At 42.4% G+C, this 22,494-nt stretch overlaps 1 protein-coding gene across 5 annotated transcripts in view; it reads right to left on the bottom strand.

Moving 5' to 3' along the window:
- DNAJB14 (DnaJ heat shock protein family (Hsp40) member B14) overlaps positions 1-21,414 on the bottom strand; it is a 91,211-nt gene extending 69,797 nt beyond the window's left edge. For 2 of the 5 annotated variants that reach the window (XM_078148578.1, XM_078148579.1), the window contains exon 1: positions 20,932-21,414. In XM_078148578.1, coding sequence (XP_078004704.1) covers positions 20,932-21,064 — 133 coding nt within the window. In that variant the 5' untranslated portion in view covers positions 21,065-21,414. The remainder of the gene's footprint in view (positions 1-20,931) is intronic. The other 3 variants (XM_020988285.2, XM_020988284.2, XM_020988286.2) reach the window with 3 other exon arrangements.
- Positions 21,415-22,494: the final 1,080 nt, after the last annotated feature.

The following is a 22,494-nucleotide window of genomic DNA, read 5'->3' as shown; positions in this document are numbered from 1 at the left end:
TTTTACATTTAAAAAAAGTACAATCCTAAAAAAAAAAAGGCTGTATGTTCATACACACATACATATATAGGTATATACATACACACAGGTGCGCATGTATACACACTAGTGTGTATACACACACACACACACGTGAGCTCGATTATTATTTCTGAGTTTATTGAACAATAGCTACCTTCATGATGAAGGCTGTCCCATCAACTTTGAGGACCCACACTTCATAATCCTGTGATGTCACTGATGTGGCTACTCCTACCAAAGGTGAAGATAATAACAGTCCATGCTTTCTTGACCTACATGAGTCTTATCCATGCCCTCCAGGAAATCTTCTGCAGGGTGTTCACTCCACAGGCTCAGATTTTCTAGATGTGTTAAAATTATGTGGATACTGCTAGGTATACACTTGAAAAGAGGTCACTGACAAAAAGAAAGGCTCCACATATACCAAAACAGGTAGCAAAAAAAAAAAAATAGACGCTCATCAACTGGGGAACGGATAAACAAATCATGTGTGGTACGTGACAAATACAGAGATTCGTTAAGTAAAATGAGCAGTGCCAACACCACAAAAACAATATGCTGTACACAAGGACAAAGAAAATGAAAGAACCACCACCACAACATGATCAAAGACGAAATGTGGTGAAATTATAAAAAACAAGCTTGGCCCTAAAGAAGAGCTAAGAGAAGCCACCCCCCCCCCCGCCCCACATAAGGACTGGAGGTTAGGGGAGGAGGTAATGGGTACAGAACACTGCATATGATATCAGATTTTTCAATGTATTGATCAATTTTGTTGTTTTCCCCCCTCTTTTAAAAAAGTTCTTTGTTAAAAAGAAGGTTCTTGGTAAAAGGTGAGAAGGTAGACTACAAGGAGAAATGTAGGCAATATGAAAACAAAAAAACCCACTTTTGAAAAACTGCATGCAAACCAGTGGGGTACACAATGCTACTGCTTACACTGTCACTACTCCATTTCTGGTTACACATCCCTCTGATAATATACTTTACAGATGTTCCATGACCTTCAGCCATACAGCATCACTAAAAGGCTAGTGATGTGGAAAAGATGCCTTTCACTTCAGGGAAGAACTTGGGAGCATTAAAGGCACTGAATAATTTCACAATGGAAATTCAGCCTTTCTCCTTATCCTACTCCTAGAGGGAACAGGGCAGCCACTAGAATTTATTGAGGAGACCTGGAGTCTAGGAAAATCACTTTGGCAGCTGAATATAGAACAGAGTAGGGAGAGACTTCAGGCAGGGAGAACAATGAGGTGCCTACTGTAACAGTTAAGGAAAAGGGTGAAGAGAGCCTTTGAAATTCCTGTCATGTCTTGTCTCCAGCCCACAGATAAGCCCTAAATTAGAGCTGCTGATATTCTAGAAGCAGCAACTACAAGTCTAGACTTAGGAGAACAGTGACAAACATTTGGCTTCAAAACTGAGTTCTCAGCAAGAAGTAAAAACAGTCAACAAAGAAAAATGTGAGAAAAAGATGAGAGAGAGCAACACAGAGAGAGGAAGACACAGACAGAAAAGCACTGTCCATACAGGGTCATTCTTGGCAAAGACAACCTGGAAAGCCCTACCTCTCACACATACAGCACCTCAGGTAATTCTCTAAAATTACAAACTGCAGAAACAGTTACCATTCTGCACTGGTACCCTTTAATGTGAATTCCAAACACTGATGAAACCAGTGCTAAACATCTGACTTTTACACACCCCCACACCCACACCCCCCCCCACACACACCCATCTTCTATAACTTGGTATATACCACTGGGAATTTGGAGATATAAGCCTCATGCTAAACTTTCACTCATCAAAATAAAATTTTCCATTAATCCTAGTGATGGCCCAGGACCCAGGAAATAGTTTGTGAAATACATCTAGAAAATTCCCCTAAGCAAGACAGAGTTTGGGTTAAATGTAAGAAAAACTGTTATCTATCAACATCTTACTCATCACCTTCCCCACCCCCCAAGCTGTTCTAGCAAATTTCAGAGTTCCTTAAGCTACTCTCTAAGAGAAACTCAGAAGAAAACATTTTCATGGCAGAGATATCTGATGAGTGCCTGCTCTCTAATTTTCAGGTCGCCTCTTAAAGTGAGGCTAAGAGGATAAGAAGCCACAACTTCGAAGTCTTATAACCTTTCTAAATTATGGCCAATCCGCCATACCACTGGATCCTAAGGACGCTGGCATCTGACCTGCAGCCAAACTCTCAACAGTGCTGTCTCCTCCAATTGCAATGTGAGCTCCTCAGACTGTCAGGCTTTTCTGTTAGTATCCCCAGTGCTTAGCACAGTGCTGTTTTTGCACAGTCATCATTTTTGTGGTTTAGTTGTTTTCAGTCATGTCCAACTCTTTCAGATGCCTTTTGGGGCGGTCTGCCATTCCTTTCTAACCAGCTCATTTTACAAACGAGGAAACTGAGCAAACAGGGTTAAGTAACTTGCCCAGGGTCACACAGCTAGTAAGTGTCTTTCTGACTCAGGTCTTCCTGACTCTAGGCCCAGAACTTTATCCACTGCCCCAGTAAGCATTTAATAAATGCTTTTTCATTCATTCATGGAATAAATTGGCAAAAAGTTATCCAAAGAGAGAAAGCGCAAGTTTCAAAGCTCAAAGTCCACACAAACAAGAATACAGTCTAAAACAATGGTACCAATCATTCTAAAGTTTTAGTTAAAAAATTTTAGTTAGATAATGATATCCAATTTCATTAAGTTATAATCATGGAGTCAAACATGGGAAGGTCACCAAACAGTATGGGGAGAAGGAAGAGCTGAGGTAAATCAGTGGAACACTTTTTATGGTGCAAAAAAACCCCAAAACCAAATCCTTAAAATGGCTGCTCACTGATTCTGGAATGACTGAACAAATTGGTATTTAATGGGATATTATTACAGCCAGAGAAATGGTAACATGGGATATCCCAAAAGGTCAGTATACCCTTAGGGCAGTATTAAGTTTTAATGGTTTAAAACTACACAAAGTCTTTTGGAACACTGTTTATAAGAAAATCAGAGAAATATGGGAAGACAAGAAGAGATGCAGAGCAAAGAAAGCAAAAACAGAGGAACTGCAGACACAATGACTACAGCAACATAAACAAAAAAAGTAGGCAGATCAATCTTAGACCCAGGGAAACAGACGATAAAACACTTTCCTCCTTTCCACACAGAGGAGCAAACTGCTGCACACAATGCCAGACTGTAGCCACTCTGTATGCCAATTTTACTTTTTTTTTTTGCTACAAGTGGGGCTCAAATGCAAAAGGAGAGAGAGGTGCCCTGGCACAGTAATAATCAATCAGTAAATGACTGTAGTGTTTAAGGGGAAAAAAAAAAGGTACTCATTTCCCAAATGATAAATGGTCAAAAACATAAATAGGTCTCAAGAGGAGAAAACCAAGCTATCAAAACCGTACCCAAAAAAATAATGCTCCAAATTATTAATAATTAAAGAAATGCAAATTAAAGCAACCCTGAGCTTCTCTCTCATCCATATCAGACTGGCAAAGTTAACAAAAAAGTTAACTTTTTGAAAATGGCAAATGTTGGAGGGGCTGTGGAAAAACAGGAACGTTAATGTGCCGAGGCAGCTAGATGGTGCAGTGGATACAGCACTGGGCCTGGAGTTAAGGAAGATCTGAATTCAAATCCCACCTCAGACACCGATCAGCTGTGTGACCCTGAGCAAGTCACTTCAACTGCCTGCCTCAGTTTCCTCATCTGTAATATGGGGATAATAACAGCAATTGTTGTGAGGATCCAATGGCATAATTATAAAGCACCTGGCACAGTGCCTAGCATGTTAAATGTTAGCTACCATCATCACTACTTGTTACTTTTCAATCCTTTTCAGCCACGCCTACCTCTTTATGACTCCATCTGGGGTTTTCTTGGGAAAGATACCGGAACGGTCTGACATTTCCTTCTCCGGCTCATTTTTCAGATGAGGAAACCAAGGCAGATTTAAGTGACTTACCCAGGGTCCCACAGCTAGTAAGTGCCTTTCTGACTCAGGTCTTCCTGACTCCAGACCCAGCACTCTATACACTGTACCACACAGCTGCTCTCATTCTCACTACAAATACTTATTCCCTTCTCCCCAGCGATACCTCTACTAGGTATATACCCCAAAGAGCGCAAAGAATCAGGGAAAGGATTCTTATATATAAAAATAAGCATTGTAGCTCTTTTTGTGGCAGAGAAGAATTGGCAGAAACTAAGGGGATGGTTATGAATTAGCAGATGAACAAGTTACTGTATCTGAATATAAAGAATACTAGACAAACGATGCATGGAATTGTTTCTGAGAAACTTGGGAAGATTTGTATGCACTGACAAGAGTAAAATGAGCATATCCAGGAGAACAATTTATACAATAACAGCACTGTAAAAAGGAATAACTTTGAAAGAAATAAGATCTCTGATCAACACGACTGACTACGATTCCAGAATATCACTGATAAAGAGGTTACCCTCTTTCTGACAAGCGGTGACAAAGAATGAGACATAGTTTTAAACACGGGTCACGCAGGAATTTGTTTTGCTTGACTATACATATTTGCTAAAAGGCTTTTTTTCCCTTTTTTTCGGTGTATATATGTATGGGTGGGGGTGGGAGAACAGGAACTAAATGCTTGGTCACGGAAAATAAATTAAAAAATTAATGGTACCAATAAATTTTTTTTTAATTTAAGTAAAGTTAACAAGGAACTTTTAATCGTAAGGAGAAAAAATAAGCTACTAGGCTGATAAAAAAAAAACTCTGGTGAATGAATATATTTTCTGAAACTAGGGCAGTTAGAAATTTAATCTATGCCCAAATAATTCCCCATCCCCACAAAGGTAATTTACTTCATTACCTGTGCCTTCCCTGATTCCTGTATTTATCTTGTATTTCTATTGTCTAGTATATTTGCAAAGCAAATAATTAGCCCAAGTCTGATTTTATTTGTAGGAATGTTTCAAATGCCTCTTCTTTTACTGAACATCAATCCTTTTTTGTTAATGGTTAGAGTCATGTTTGCGGCTTATGTCACCTTGGGTTGCATCCCAAATTCCTTTTGCTCTTCAGAAAACATCATTCCATTCCCTCCTGCAGTTTTGGTGGGCACAGAACAGTCCTGTGTTACTCAAATTTCCTCTCCTTTTTCCTGGTGTCGCTTACAGAATTTGTTGTTTGTTTATTGGAATGATTAAACATAACCACTAACTGTCCTGAAGTTTGCAGCAGAGTGGTTTTCTTTGGGAGGTGATCTTTGAATTCCTTCATTGACACTTTATTTTCTGTATTGAGAAGGTCTGGGCAGTTTTCTTGAATTATGGTATTCAGGTTTTCTGACTTGTATTCTTCTGGGAGACATACCTTTAAAATGTCTAGTGATCTTGTTTTCCAGATCAATGTTTGGCTTTGAGATCATGTTTTCTTTTAACATTACTTTTTTGATTCTCTTATCTTCCAGACCTTCCGTTTCTGAGTATCTGCATTCCTGATCTGTTGTTCTCTCTTTCATTTCTTGGGTAATGTTTGCCACTGTGGAGCCAAGTTTTTTTCATTCTGCTAATTCATTCAGCTGTTAGGAAGTTAGGAAGATTCATCTTCCTGAGTTCAAATCTGGCCTCAGACACTTACTATTTGTGTGATTCTTGGCAAGTCATTTCACCCTGTTTGCCTCCGTTTCCTCATCTGTAAAACGAGCTGGAGAAGGAAATGGCAAACTACTCTAGTATCTCTGCCAAGAAAACCCCAAATGGGGTCACAAAGACTGAGACAAGACTAAAAAACAAATGAACAACAAATTATTTCTGCTGTGCAGGTCATAAATTCTGTTGTCACAAGTCTTATTTCTGTCTTAAACCAGGAACACTCTGCTATGGTCCCCATGCTCTCTTGGGAATTCACAGGATTCTCTGGCTCCTCGGGTGTTTCATTATTTTCCTTCATCTTGCAAAAGAATCTCACACAAACACACACACACACACACACACACACACACACACACACACACACACACACACACACACACACACACTGTTAGTACTCAAAAGAAACAGAGTTTTCTTCCTCCTGAGATCTTGAGTAATTTCAGCTTTTTTTCCTCATGTTTCCCTGTTACTCACCTTCTGACTCCTTGCCTTTTGGTGGCTGTTTAGGGCCTAAGGGCTGGACCTCACCTTCCTCCCAAATGGGCAATTCACATTTCACTGGCCTTGGTCTCTATCCCAACCGACTTCTGCAAGGGACAGAATTGACCCCAGATGGATACCTGTCCCCTTTGTGCCTGGCCTCCTGAATTCACACACATATTGGCATGCTCTCCGAGTTGTGTCTGTTCCTCACTTGTCTGCCTGTATTCCTGTAGGACAGAGCAGGACAAGCTTCTCTCCTTCTGGTTTTCCATGGCGCAGGAAGAAAGGCAGCAGAGCTGAGTTCTGTTGGAAGCCCAGAGGTCTACCTGTGCAGCCCTGTCTGGGTGTACTGAAGGGTAGTGGCTGTTAGGGTAGGGACTGCTGAGTGAGTGAGGAATTATGGATCACTCTTTTCCATTGTGAGTTTATTAGACTGTTACCTTGTTAGGGTTCTTGGTATTCTGGATTTATAAGACAACTGAAATTACTTTGCCTATTGCAAATAATTCTTATTTAGGAGAGGTTTGAGAGGCTGAGATCAGAGAAAGTGTCTAGTCCTCCAATTTATTATGTGATCCAGAACTTCCTCTGTAGCTCAAAGGTGAAGGTAGTCTGAATGAACAGGCATCATAATTTCAGAGTTTTACTGTCTTTCATATTGCCCAGAAATGCATAAAAGACTCATGGCAAAGAATTTGCTAGCCACAGGTGTGATCTTATCATACAATGTAAAAACTATAGCAAGGATAAGAATGTGGTAGGTAGCATTACTCATGCAGGATTCATTTCTGAATCACAACTGTATACATTATGTATATAACTGATTCATTGGAGAAATAATCAAAACAAAGATCAAATTAGAAGAATAAAGATGAGAAGACACGGTGTGTAACTAAAAGAAGACCAACTTGATCTATACAATAAGCTATTGATATCAAAAGTTAGGGAATGGATAAATGAACAAACATTGATTGACAAAGGCTATCATCATTCCTTATTGAAATTTAACCAACATAAAGCAATCACTACAATGATGAGCAAGCACAGAAGCCGTCTCAGCCAGCAAATACTCGCTCCCTTTGTCATAAAGAGTGAAATGTCATCAAAAGATACACCAGTTTAAAATACAAAATCTTACAGAGTTTCAATGGGAATGTTATGACTCATAAAAAGATAAGACATGATGAAAAAAAGTTAGAAAAAAATAGTCTTCATTTGAGACCTGATTAATTCAGATTATCCTTAAAAAATGTCTCAGAATGAAATAAGGACAACAAATAAGAAGTAGAAAAGTCTATCAGCATGTCTACAACAAGTTTTTCCATCAATGGCAATAGATTCTTTCCCCCTTCTCTGACATGTTTTTAATCATAACCTATAGATAAATTCACAACACAGCTGTGAAATTATTAAACTACAACAAAATGTATAATCAGTATAGGGCTTTTAATAAGTTAAATTAAATCTAAAGCTTTGAATAAACCAACATAGGATTTTGCACATAATAGATGTTCAATAAACATTTGCTGACTAGAAAAAAATAAAGGATGAGGCCCTATGTTTAATACTTTCCTATAAAATGGGCATTACAAGACATAAAAAAATACATTAAAACCTCACTTACCAGAATTTAACTAAATTCCTCATATAACTGAAATTTTTGTGGCTTTCTACTTTGGGGACCAAACTGCATATGCAAAATGTCCACATCAGGATCTGTTTTTTTTTTTTAAAGCAGCTTCTGTTTTCTATCCTTGAGTCAGTACCTTAAGAGTGTTATGTGAGTAAGTACTGTGGCACTGCTAACCCACATGCCAACTATCTTATCTCCATAAAATCTTTATGGGAATGATCTACACACATATCAAGGATACCCTTAAAGAGAAGAGGTAAACTCTGACAAGTGAAAGCAAACCACACCTTTATTATCATCACATAAATGACTAAAAAAAAGGCAGAGAACACACGATCCTACTGTGTTTATTATTCATAAAAACCAGCTGTTTGGTTTTTTAAAAAGCTACAATCATACCAGATTCCTTAACAGATGAAACAATCGATCCCCCCCCCCCAGGATCTTCTTCCAAATAAACAGCAAGCAAAACACAGAACCACCGCTCTCATGGACGTCCAGTGCCTGAATCAGTCAAAGGGCCTCACTTGAGGCCCCAAGACGGCAGGCTGCTCACTCCTGCTCTAAGCACTGAGAACTATCTCTAAGCCCCCTGCTTTTGCACAGGATGCTTTCCATGTGGGATGTATTCCCTCCTCACTTCCACCTCTTAGCATTCTTCAAGGGTCATCTCAAGCACCCCTTTCTATGTGAAGCTCTTCCCAATCCCCCCAGGAACTAGTGTTCGCCTTACCCCACCCCCCAAAAAAATCACATTGCATTTTGTATACATTTCTCTAAGTAACTGTTGTCTGTCCTGACACGAGGAAGCTCCTGGAGGTCGGGGACTGTCACTGTAGGCCCTTATTCAATACTGGCTGACTGACTGGATCACCCAAAAGGCCTAAAATAAGTATACGTAGGAATTGCTCAATGTAGTTAAGTCAAAGAGATGTTTCAATTAGTAAAAGAAGAGGGGAACTCAGTAGTAAGAAAAGGGATAACAGACTGATGGCCTGCTACTGTCCTGGTACCCCAGTATGTCAGATAGTCCATTGAATAGGATTTATGGAAGGCCCTAGGCAAAAGCTGAAGAGTATAAGGCAAGAAGAAGCAGCTTGGGAGGTGGCCTTACTGAAGTAGAAAGGGAATCAAAATGTTAAAACATGTCTAAAAAATGAGCAAGTCCATTGCTGGTGGGACAGTATATAGATACAAACATTTTGGAAAACAGTATGCATCACAGGAACTTGCAATTCCATAATTCTATATCTGACTATGGGGCAGGCAGGTGGCATGCCACAGTGGATAGAGTGCCAGGCCTGGAATCATGAAGATCTGAGTTCAAATCTAGCCTTCAAATTTCCTAGCTGTGTGATGCTGGGCAAGTCACTTAATTGCCTCAGTTTCCTCATCTGTAAAAGGAGCTGGAAAAGGAAGTGGCACACTATTCCAGTACCTTTGCTGAGAAAACCCCAAATGGGGTTATGAAGAGTCAGACACAGCTAAAACAACTAAACAAAAATTGTTGACTATCTCAAAAAACACCATAGAAAGAACCCATCTGCATAAAAATGTGCATAGCTACTTTATCGGCAAACAAATGTAAACAACCTACATAGCATACCCAACAATTAGAAAATGTCTGAATAAATGACGGCTTATAACATAATGGAATATTATGGTGGTGCAAAAATAACTATGAAACACACAAGAAAATACAGAAAGACCTCTCTGAGGTGATTCAGAACATAATCAGCAGACCCAGAATGGTATAAATATTGAGTACAATATTAAAAAAAAAAAGGACAAAGGACCATACAGTCCAAAATGACAGCACTTCAGATAGGCCTGGTCACGTAACAAAAACCAAAGCATCTTACTTGTCTCTTTCTCATTTCCTAATTCTTTTTGTTCCGTCATATTAAAAGACGAAGGGACCTGGGTAAGATTTTGGCCTCTCGTTTTTGATGTCTGATCGCTTTCTGTTCATGGTTACTAAGGTAATTGGTTTTTGGTTTGTTTTTTTTTTTAGCTAAGATCGGCAGTTTCATTGGTATAGGGGCCTTCCGGTAAGGACTGTTAGTGACCGGCAACTATTTGACTCTTAAGGTATAAAGCTTCTCAGCGGCTGGAGCACTAGGAGGGTAAGGGGGTCACTCTGAGACACACTACCCAAATCACTGGCAGAGTTAAAAGTGGAGCCAGGGCTTTCTGACTCTATGAAGTCACAGCAACTCTCAAGATTACATTAACAATAATTTTAAAATAAGGTAAAGAAAAGACCTGGATTGGCGCCAAATAACAAAGAGTTAACTAGGGAAATGCAGTACCTATTGGAAAGGCAGGCTTCCATAACGGAGTGATTCAGAGACCAAACTACAAGGTGTCAACAAGGGAAGTTAAGCTAGCATCAATCATCATGAGATAGGTTAAAATACTAGAAAGAGAGTATATTTCTATGTAGTTTGGTCACTGAATAATTCAATTACGGAAGCCTGGCCTTAAAACAAGTACTACATTTCCCTTGTTAACACCATTTTTTGGTACTGAACCAGAGCTTTTTTCGACCTTAACTGGAAGAAATCCCAGTATTTTACGTAGAAGAGGGGGAAGAATGGTTAAAATACCAGAAACATAGTAGTTGCTAGTATTTAACAATTCTTCCCTTCCCCCACCTTCCCACAATTAAATACTGCAAGAGTGGAGGAAGAAGCAATGTGACTCAACTTCTGAGAAATTTCACTACAATAGCTTAGTGGTACCAATGCTCTTCTGGTATTACTAAAAGGGCCAATTTCTCTAAGACAAAAATTGTTCTATGTCTTACCTATGTGAGTTCTAAATTCTAACAAGACTTTTCAATACTGTTAACTTTATTAGGTACAATTGGGAAATTGTAGGTACACACAAAATTAATTTTATGCTTAGTTCCTGAAATTTCATCTAATTTTTTTGTGTGTGTATGAGTATTTGCCTTTCAAATACTATTCTGCTTTAGGTTATTAACATGAATTCAAATGCAGGAAAAACAGGCCTATTTAATATGAAAAATCTGATATGGATAATATTAGTTTACATTTATATATGGCTTCAGATAGAAAACATTTTCATATGTATTCACAACCAACCTATAAAGATGGCAGTGCAATATCTAGTGTCCCCATTTTACAGAAAATAATATGCTGAGAGGTGTGACTTAACTCATGGTTATACAACTACTGAGTAGCAGAAACAGAACTTGAATTTGAATCTTCTGACAATTCATCTTCCTCTTCATTTCTTGTGCCCAGGCTGCTCTCCTTTGCCTTCTCCATCATAACATTAGACCCTCCATCTCAGCTCTGGGCACTCTCTCTCGCTGTCCCCCACACCTGGACCGCTCTCCCTCCTCTCTTCCCACTACTGGCCTCCCTGGCTTAAGGCCCAATTAAAATCCCACCTTCCACAGGAGGCATCCCCTAACTCTTCTGAATTCTAGTACCTTCCCTCTGCTAATTAGTTCCTATTTATTGTGTATATTGCTCACTCTGTATATACTTGTTTGCATGTTGCCCCCTTATTAGACTGTCATGCCCTTCTTGAGGGCAGGGACAGCCTCTTTTTGCATCCCTAGCCTTAGTACACTGATTGTACTTAGGACTCAGTAAGTGATTAATAAATGCTGACTGACTGACTAATGATTTGGAGTCAACCTTGGTACTCAAATCTCATCACCTCTGCCCCTGACTGAAGATAGGGCCTCAACGCAGCCATCTTTCATTTCTCAAAATGGGTGCATTCTGACTTCTCCATCACGTCCCAGCTATATACTGCACCTTCCCCTCTCCTCCCCTTTCCTTTTGGAGTGCTGTCTTCCCACATTAGATTGTAAGCTCCTTGAGGGCAGGCACTAGTACTCTTTTTCCGTATCCTTGGCACTAGGCAGCACAGTGCTTGGCACATAATACGTACTCAATAAATGTTGACTGAGTTAAGCATACTCTTATTTATGACCTGATACTGCCTCTAGAAAAACTGACTATAATTAAAATCTGGGCATGGTCACCCACCATCTTCAAATCCTAAAATTAAAATTTAAACTGGCATTTATTAGCTCTCACTTCTGAACAAGTACAATGGGCCAAAATATATAGGTGGATAAAGACAAGTCAAAGTCTATTCCAAGGTACTTTCATTTTACTTATTTGGAACAAGGAAGTCTTTTTTGTTATACTGAAATTGTATTGTACAGAAATTGGTCACAACTAAATTTTACCAGTAAAGGCACAGAATGGAAGAGTAGGAAGGAATTTTAGAGGTCATGTAATCTAACCTCTACCTGAGGCACAAAACAATTCCAACACGTAGCCACTCCGGAAGAACACTAATGGGAAACCCACCACTTCTAGAAGCATCAAATTCCATTTTCAAACAGCTATTGATATGTATTTATGGCTCACGCTTACATCTGTACTTTAAGGTTTATAAAACACTATATATTCTCTCATTTTATCCTCACAGCAACTCTCTAGGTACTCACTATTTTTATTCCCATTTTACAGATAAGGAAACTTGAGGCTGAGAGAGATTATGTGACTTGCCCAGGGTCCCTCAACTAGTAAATTTCTGAGGGAGGATTCCAACTCAGATCGTACAGAAAGATGTCTAACACTAGCCATTGTACTACATAACTGCTTAATTTAATTAATGAAAACCAATTATTTAAGCCTGAGTTACTAAAATTATGCCAGAAAATAAGTAGTGATCTTAATCAGAGAGTGATGAGGCCAATCAATGTTACAACATCATACTGTTGGAAGGAAAAAAAACTAACCTAATTGTTCATCCAAACTGCCTTTGGCTAGCAGAACTTGAACAATGGAAAACATTATGCCAAATGCCTCTAAAACTGATTTAAGGCAAAAACAGAATTAAAACTTAAGTATACTTGGTCACAGGTATGAAGTGGACTGAGTGCTCTGGAGTTCAAATCTGTCCTCAGACATTTCTAGCTGTGTGACCCTGGGCAAGTCACTTAATCCTGTTTGCCTCAGTTTCCTCATCCAGAAAAGGAAATGGCAAACCACTCCAGTGTCTTTGCCAAGAAAACCCCAAATGGGGTCAGGAAGAGTCAGACAAGATTGAACAATAATATCAACAAAAATTTGGTCACAGAAGCAGTAGAAAAGAAAATTATTTGTTAGAACATTCAGTTTACTGGGGATGGAGGGCTGAGCCTGGAGTCAAGAAGAGTTAAGCCCAAATCTGGCCTCAGCATTTCCTAGCTGTATGACCTTGGACAAGTCACTTCACTTCTATCTCTCTCAGGTTCCTTATCAGTAAAATGCTGATAACCATAGCATCTACTTTACAGAGTTGCTGTGAGGACTAAAGGAAGTATTTGTAAAATGTCCTTAGCATGGTGCCTAGTACAGAGTAGGAACTTAATAAATACTTGTTCCATCCCTTCCCATTCTTCCATTTTAGAAACAAAAAATGTTCCAATACAAGAAATTCAATAGGTTGATTTTGTTTTTTCCAGGTCAAGGACTAATACACATAGGTCACCCTAATTTAATTTTTACCTTTCCCATACACAAATATCGAGAAACCCTGCCTTCTTCCTTCCACCTGCTTAAATAAAGTCCATTGATTTATTTTTAAGCCAGTTTTTTCCCCTCAAACATACTTGGTCGTCCCCCCCCCCAACACACACACACACACACACACACACACACACACACACTCAATCCTCCCTTATATTAAAGAATAACAGTTAAGCAAAACCAACCTATAAGACACTGATGTCATATGCAACCAACTGCCCCCTACATCTAACAGCATTTCATCATCTGTTCTCTGGAACCACGACTGGTCATTACAATGACCACCACATGGCCATAGTCATATTTCTGATTTAGACTTTCTTCATTTTGCACCAGTTCATAAAATCTAACTGTGTTTCGCTGAATTCCTCACAGCGCAACACATGACATCTACATACCATATAATTTGTTGAACCGACCAACAGGCAGCCACTTTGTTTCCTATTTTTTGCTACCATAAAGAGTGTTTCTACAAATATTTTATTACGTATGAGACCTTTCTGCCTTTGACATCCTTAGCACATATGCCCATTAGCCCCACCTGCTTTTCCATAGAGTCACATGGAAGAGAAGCAGAGGATGCAGGAGAAGAAGGAAGAAGAGGGAAAAGGAGGGGGCCTTACAGTTAAGAACTTAAGACACCTATCTATTTGGGAGCTACCTGCAAGATTTTGTAGGATCTGCCTTCTTTACTTTTTAGTACCAACAGCAGGAGCATCTAAGGGGAAGCTGTTGATATTATTTCTGCAGAAAAGAACGATGAAGATTAAGTTGGGTCTGTGGTACTAGCAAAATGGTTACAGGATGCTCTCAGGCTTTATACAAGTCAGATCTGAACTGGGCAAAAAATAAAACCCAAACATTCTATATTCAGATGAATATGGATTAGCACCACTAAGTAAAAACTTTCTATCTAGAAGCATACATGATAGTATGATCCAATAGGGAAAAATAATAATCATTATTCAATGCCCACTAGATGTTCAAAAAATGCTTCTGTAACAAGAAAAAGCTTTTACAATGGAGGGGAAGTGGGGAAAGGTAAGAGGAAATGAGTGAATCTTATTCTCATCGTATTTGGCTTAAGGAGGGAATAACACACACACCTAATTGGGTATGGAAATCAATCTTACTCTATAGGAAAATAGGGGGGAAGGGGATAAGAGGGGGGAAAGATGAGAGAAGAGAGGGCAGATTGGGGAAAGGGATACTCAGAAGCAAACACTTCTGAGAAGGGACAGGGTCAAAAGAGAATAGAATAAACTGTGGGGGGGGATAAGATGAAGGAAAATATACTTAGTTTTTCACAACATGACTACTATGGAAGTGTTTTGCATGACTATACATGTATAACCTGTAATAGAGTTGCTTTCTTCTCAATGAGGGTGGGTGGGGATGAAAGAAGGGAGAGAATTTGGAACCCAAGGCTTTAAAAACAAATGTTAAAAATTGTTTTTACATGCAAACGGGAAATAAGATATATAGGCAATGGGGGTACAGAAATCTATCCTGCCCTACAGGAAAACAGCAGGGGAAAAGGATAAGAGAAGGGGGGCGGTGATAGAAGGGAGGACAGATTAGGGGAAGGGGTATTCAGAATGCACGATGTCTTGGGGTGTGGAGAGGGGAGAGATAGGGAGAAAATTTGGAACTCCAAATCTTGTGGAAATGAATGTTGAAAATGAAAAATACATTAATTTTAAAAAAGAATGCTTCTGTATACTACTCTCATTCAACAAATGGAATTATCAGCTATTAAATCCTACTGTGTAAATGATAATGTACTGGACAGAAGGCCAGTCCTGGAGTCAGGATAACCTAGAATCAAGCCCTCCTTCTGCGACCTATGTGACCATGGACAAATCACTCGCCCTCTCAGTGACCACCCTAGGTAACTAAGACTGTAAGTCAATAATCGTCACCTGATCTGTTAGTAACAGGTAAGTTGGAGTGAGTTTCCATACTGACAAGCCCAAAGAAATAATATGGGGGGGGGATTAAAAAAAAAAGCGAGCAAGTCACTGTGCCAGGCCCTAGAAACACAAAACAAACAAACCCAAACCCCGTTTCAGAATTCTAGTTTAATAAGGGGCTGAGTACACAGTATAGAAAGCGGGGGGGGGGGGGGGGAGAACCCTGTGATACACAGGAAAAGTTAGAGAACTACAAAAATATTGAAGTCAAGGATTGAGATACTGGGGTGAGGGGATGGGGTGACATCACTTCACTTGGAGAGAAAGCCTTTATTGGAGGAATCTGTGTAGGGACTCAAAGAGACTTCATCAGACAGATGGGGGATGGGGGAGAAGATAGGAGGTCCATTTCAGCATGGAAAACACTTGGTGCTAAATTATCCAATGAACCCGCAATATTGACTGTGCCCAGGAGCTATGAAAACTAAAGATTCTATGAAAAGAATTTCAAATATACTAGTAACCAACACTGACAAACGTACCATGATATCATACATAGCCATTAGGCTATCTGGAAAAAAATAATTATTTACGATATTACAGATTTTCTATTAGTAAGTCAAGCTGCCAGAATGGGTTAAGCGACAGAAGGAACTGGAAATGAAGGACGTGAGATCAAAAGATCATAGATCCAGAGCAGGGAGGGACCTCAGGGGCCATCTTAAAAAAAGGCCACACAGGTAGGGAGCATCAAGAGGCAGAATTTGAACAGAGATCCTCAGACTCCAGAGGCAGTGTTCTTTCTACTGCGTCATGCTGCCTCTTAAGAGAAGAAAACTGAAGGATCTGCAGGGTTTGAAAGTGAAAGAGGCCAGGGACTGAATTTGGGGAGGAGAAATTTGGGAGAACTAGAAGAAATGAAGGAGACCAATTCACGTGTAAGAAGAAAGAAGAAAAGGATTAAGAAGGACCTGAGAAGAACAGGAGGCAAGATCTGTAAGAAAAGGTAAATGAAACTAACTGGTAAGTTAAATTAAGAATGGAGTAAAAGGAAGGAAGCTGAATGTGGATGTCAAGTTATTAAAACTTAAGTATAAAATCATATACGGGAATAAAACTATAAAGTGTTGTTAAAAGAGTATAAACTACCAGTTAAAAATAGAGAACAAGTATAATTGTGCAATGACCACCACTGAGGATGTTCTAGTTTCATTTCTCCCAGTGCCACATGGCTGCTACTTAGGCTTCCATTTAAAGTAATTCAAGTCAAACTAGGTTTTATGCTTTAAAGTAAATAAACATCTACCTAGGACTTGGAGTGGATGAAATTGTTTTTTAAAACTATTTCAACATCATTGGTTTCTTTTGTAATCTTACGTATTTTGTTTTATGCATTTGAAATGGAAGTCTGAGAAGGGGTCCATAGGCTTCACCAGACTAACAAAGGGGTTCATGACATAAAAAAGTCTAAGAACCCTTACTCCAGAACGTCTCGAGGATTGCAGCTCTCCACAATTTTATTGTAATAGAGATACCTTAATGTTTCCTTGAGTTCAAAAGTTCCTCGTGATGCTAATAAATAGCATCATTAAGAACCCTGCTGATTTGGATAAGGGTCAGTACTAATTAGATTAATGCCAGGACACAGTCATTAACTAATCAGAAATGTTAACAGGGTTCTTAAAGTAAGATGAGGGTAGTGGATAGAAAGAGTTCAAGTCCTGCCTTGGAAAGATGCTGGACACCTGGCCAGGCAATTCACTAAACTTCCCAGTGTACCTGAGCAACTCTCTGAAGACTACAGTTGCAGAGAAAGTGCTCATAGGCATTAAAGGAAGTTCCTCAACAGAAGCTATCTACAGGGACAAATCATTGGTTCAACAGGAAAAAAAATAAAAGGTTCAGCATTTTAGAGCTGAAAGGGACCTTAGAATCAGAAACTTCGCTGGTTCTCTCGGTCTCTATGTGGCAAGTCCCTTAGGGGCTGGATCACTGGTCTCCAAAGTGGGGGCCCCCAAAGGGGCTACTCCTCTTGGGTGCTTGGGCCTGGCGGTGTGACTCTGGATAAGTCAGTCTCTCTGTTCCTCAGTTGCAGCCTTTGTAAAATGAAAACCTGGAGCCCCAATGTTCCTTCTTGCTTTACATCTATGATCCTAAGAACGCCAGGGGTCCAGGGTGAGAAGATGAGCAACACCCCGTTCTCCAACCCAACCACATCTACCCTTCACCCATGACAGCCTAGGGGGCTGTCCTCCCTTACTCCACCTTTTCCCCATAAGGCACAATCTCCCAGCCTTCCCCTGGAGTCCCTCACGGCACAAAAAACCTAACTAGCCCCAAGTATCTATGCCAGCAGTCTGGGGCAGGTGCCATTAAGAAAACCCCTCACCTAGCCACCAAGAAAAGGAAACTGACAGGAGCATATGATCAAGGAAACTTGGAAATTCCTGGCCTAGCTGGTAGTCAAGGTCCTTGGCGGCTATCCCAAGCCTACGAATTTTCACAGTAGTTGTTCTGTATTTACAACTAAGAGTAGCAGAGTGCCACACACTGAAGCAGGAATAAGGAGGGGGGTCAGGACATAGGGAGCTCCCAGATGAGTCAATCTCTCCTCCCAATGCAGGTCAGCACCTTCTCTGAAACTTAAAAAGAGTCTTAGAGCATTGCCTGGGCACTGAGGGGGTTAATAAGTAACTTGCCAAGGACACCGAGCCAGTGTGTGTGTGTCAGGGGCAAGGCTACAGGTTTTCCTGGCACATGGGCCAACTACCTGTGCACTACAGCATACTACCACATAACAGTACACATTTAATATATATTGGGTGTTTTGCATCATAGGGTTCAAGAGAATGCCCAGATCAAAGAAATTCTGATATTAATAAACAAATATAAAATTCTCTGTTACCAAAATTTTTGCTAAAGTTGTCTTCCTTAACTACCCCTACGACAGCTCTCTCCTTCTGGACTGTTTCATCATTCATTCGTTCATCATTCATACTAATCCATGACACTGCTTTGTGATAACTCATGTGCTTATCTTGAATCGATCACTAAGCACTTATTAAGGACCTACTGTTTACCAGGCACTGAGAATAAAAAGACAAAAAAATGAAACAGTCATTTTTCTCCAGGAACATAGTCTAACAACAGAGATTTGTCTCTACAAGACACACATAACAGAGCAGATACAAGGAAGCAGGACCAGGAAAGCTTTCCAGCAGAAGATGGTGTTGGGCTGAAGGAAACTCAGTATTCTAAGGGGCAGACAAGGGATGGAATGTCATGGGTGAGGAACAAGGAAGCCGGCAGAGTTGGGCCTTGGAGTGTGTAGAAGGGCAGAATGTCTAAGAATGCTAGGATAGGAAAGGCCCAAGTTGTCAAACTCTCAGACGCCAGGCAGAGGAGCTGACGTATAATCTTAGAGGGACCAGGTTGCCACTGGAGTTTACTGTCTAGGGAGTGACATAGTCAGGAAAACCACTTAGGTGCCTGTGTGGTGATCAGAGGCTGAACAAGGGTGCTGGCTGTGGGAGTGGAGTGAAGAGGACAAACGTTAGAGGTGTTGTGGAGATAGAAACAAAAGTTTTAGTAACTGAACTCCTTGAGTAAAACAAGGATCTGAACTCAGTGCTGTGCTGTTTTAACACTTTAGATGGTGCAAATAACGGCATACGTGGCGTGCTCATTAAATAAGAAGACTTTCACAAAGTCGGGAGCCACAGTTAGGAGCTTTATAGGCTACAGCATTAGACTGAATCCAATCAGGCGAAATCCAAAATGAAAACGTAAAGTCTTACTGAGGCAGCACGGGAGAGTGGATAAACCTTCCGGGGTTAGGAGTCAATAGGACCCACCTTGGGACACTTACTAGTTAAGTGACCCTGGGCAAGTCACTTAAGCTCTAGATGTTGCAAACAGCTCCCACATCTTGTCAACTAAGCCATACAGAGGTTAGATCTGCTGAGGGTGTTCCCATAGGTTCCTTCCGAAATCACAGGCCCTTCTTATAAATGGAGTCTTATAGATACACTTCACATATAATGAGAAAGCACGATTAGACAACAATCTGAAGGGAAAAAAAGACCTTGAGTTTTTTGCGGACTGTAAATTCAGTATGAATTAACAGTGTGCTGGGGCTGCATGGAGAGGCACAGCCTCCAAGAACACAGAGTCAGTTCAACTGTGCCATGTCCTGGTACAACCACAGTTCCACACACCACATCTTAGGAAGGATACTGATATTGATAATCAAGAAAGTGTCCAGATGAAGGCAACTAATCAAGTGACAGGCATTTTTAAAGAGATAACTATGTGACAGGTGATGAAAAGCCTTGAATTCAAATCACGATGGGCCTGAAGGAAAGGGCAAGATTTTGCCTGCAGAAGAGAAGACTTAGGGGGTACAGTGGAAAGGGAGCTCTATGTGGAGCCAGAGGACCTGAGCTGCTCTACCAGTCCCGTCACCTGGGCAAGGATTAGTCTAAGGCTCAGTTTTTTCATTTCTAAAATTAGTTGGACTAAATGATTTCCACTCGTCCCTTCCAACTCTCTGACATGCCAGTTCTTTTCAAGTACTTGAAACACTGGCATATGGAAGAGGAATGGGTTTTGTTTGGCCCCCTAGGGCAGATCTAGGAATAACAGATCAAAGCTGCAGAGGTAAATTTGCCTAGAAGTGGAATAGGCTGCTTCAGGAAGCAGTGGATTCCACCTTACCGGAAGTTTTTAAGCCAAGGCTGAAAGATCATTTGTCCACAAAAGGTTGTAGAAGGGATTCTTTCCCAGGTAGGGGTTGGACTGGATGGCCAGAGAGGGCCCTGCCAACCATGAAAACCAGGGATCCCATAACTGGGCAGGGATAGCTATTTTCTCCTATTCCCTCCCAGACCTTTACAAAATAGACCTTTACCAAACAGTGGTCTTCCAAACCTTCCAAGCCCTGGGCCTCAGTTTCCTCGGCTGTAAAATTAAGGCGTTGGATTAGATGATTTCTCAAGAGTCGCGTCAGACAATAACAAGCAGCTGATTTTAAGTCGCTTAAGTTAAAAAAGTTAAACTTTCCTATCGCTCACGGACTAGAGGGTTAATGTGCAGTTAAGTGGCCAGAAGCAAAGGGCACGGACACTGGGCATCACCTAGCCAGCCCTGAAGCCCCTTTCTGCTCTTAAAGTTTCCCGGGCAGGGCGGAGGCCCAGCTGGGGGTGACCCGAACAAGGACCATGGCTTCTGCAACCGGATCACCCCAAGAAAAGCCATCTCGGCTCTGGGGTCCAGGCTTAGCCCGCCGCACCGCACCCCGCAATCGGCGCTTGACCTCCTTTCCCGGCTCCGGCCCAGCCCGAGGTCCTCCCCCGACGCTCGCCTCCCGGGGGCACGGCCCTCCCGGGGACCCGCGGCTGTTTGCTCGGGGAAGGACTTCTCGGCCCCCGGGGCGACGGCTGCCAGGCCGGGGAATGGTCCCCGAGGGTTCGCCGGCTCTCCCGGGGCATCTCGGCCCCCAATCCCCGCGCCGGGGTCCGCGGGGGCCACCCGGGCCCCTCGAGGTGGAGCCGGGGAGGGGTAGGGGAGGCCGGGCCGGGATGCAGGCCCCGCGGGGGTGTGTCGGGCCGGAGCGGCCAGGCCGGGCCTCCCCGTCCTCTCCCGGCGGGGCCGGCGGCGGATTCACTCACCGCGGGCCGTGGGGGACGGGTAGAGCTTCTCCGCCTTGTGCAGGAAGCGCAGGGCCCGGTCGCGGTTGCCGGCCTCCAGAGCTTCCCGGGCGATCTCGATGCATTTCTCCGCCTCGTCCCGGTTCCCCTCCATGGCTCGCTCCTTCTTCCGTTTCCTCCGGCAGCGCAGCGAGAAGGGGGCGGAAGCCAGAGCGGCGAAGGCGGGGGCGGAGGCGGGGGAGGGCCGGGCCGGGGCGGGGCGCCCGAGGTGGGATAGGGGCCGGGCCGGGCCGCAGGCCTCCGGGGACAGGCGGCTCCGCCTCCTCACGGGCGGCCTCCCGATCCGGCGGCGGCGGCGGCTAGGCTTAGGGCAGGCCGCATCCCGGACCCCGACCCCGGCCGGGACTAGCGCCCAGGCGGGCCCGGCTCAGGCAGTGCGGGGGCTGTCGAGGCTGGAGTGCCGAAACGTCCGAAGCGAACCGCAGAGCCAGGCTGGGAGGGCGCAGGAGTCGGGCGGAGCCTACCACAGGGGCCCGACGGCGGGGGAGGGGCACGGGTGATACCACCGAGCCCCCGGAGGGGTGGGCAGGCCGTCACCACTGCGGCGCCCAGGGCTCTGACGGCTGGGTCCCCCGGCTAGGCGGGAGCCCCGCCTCCACGCCGAGAAAGCCCTGGCCCGGGGAATGTGGCAGGGACGGGGTGACTGCAACGGGGGCAGGTTAGGGTTTGGGGAGGCCCCCGACCGGGCGTTCGGGATTGTCGTTCTCTAGGGGGCGCTAGGAACCTGGTTTCCCTGCCGAGCGTCCCTGGAGTGCACTCGGCCGAGGGTGTAGTTACCGCCTCCATGGTAACCCAAGACTGGCGTGCGGGAGGCGGGGCCGACAGAAGGCCCGCCGCCGGCCCGCAGTCACTGCGCACATACCACGTGCCATGTAGGAGAGTGGCTGCTTTAACCCCGGCTCCAGCTAGCTTTCCTTCCCCAAATGCACCGTTTTATCCAGATTTGAAACAGCTGATAAACCCCAAAACCTAAAAGTGCAAATGCATCACTTAGCTGGCAAGATGTTTTAACAAAAATTGCTTTATTAGCCATCTGCAGCAAATTGCCATGTCCTTAAAACCACTTATACTATTTTGATAGTAAAAAGGACTTCTCAACATGCAGCACACATTTTTATGCCCATTTTATTAAGGTGTCAATACAGCTTTCACTAGTCAGCCTCGCACCGTATCCCATGGCAACTGACTTTCTGCAGGCTGCTTAAACAGAACACAAGTGTTGGTCAAGCCCCACTAAACTGGCAACAAGTCCTAATACAACTAATCTCATTTTGAACATTCAGATATTTCGGGAAGCCCATTTAGTAAAGAACCAGTGATCTACTGGTAAAGGGTCTTATTTTATACCAATTAAATTTTGAGATCCATTTAAGCACAAGCCATTAAAATGCAGGTTTTTGCTGTGACATCCTGATTTGCACTTGTATCTGCTATGATGTATATGTATGTATATATATATATACACACACACATGCATACACAAAATGGTAGGAATTTTAAAAATCTGAGTATAATCGCACAAAT

The sequence above is a fragment of the Phascolarctos cinereus genome, unplaced genomic scaffold, assembly GCF_003287225.1.
Source record: "Phascolarctos cinereus isolate Bilbo 61053 unplaced genomic scaffold, phaCin_HiC Scaffold_9;HRSCAF=440, whole genome shotgun sequence".
Lineage (NCBI taxonomy): Eukaryota > Metazoa > Chordata > Mammalia > Diprotodontia > Phascolarctidae > Phascolarctos > Phascolarctos cinereus.
The sequence above is the reverse complement of the archived record's forward strand: the minus strand, read 5'-3'. Positions and strand labels throughout refer to the sequence as shown.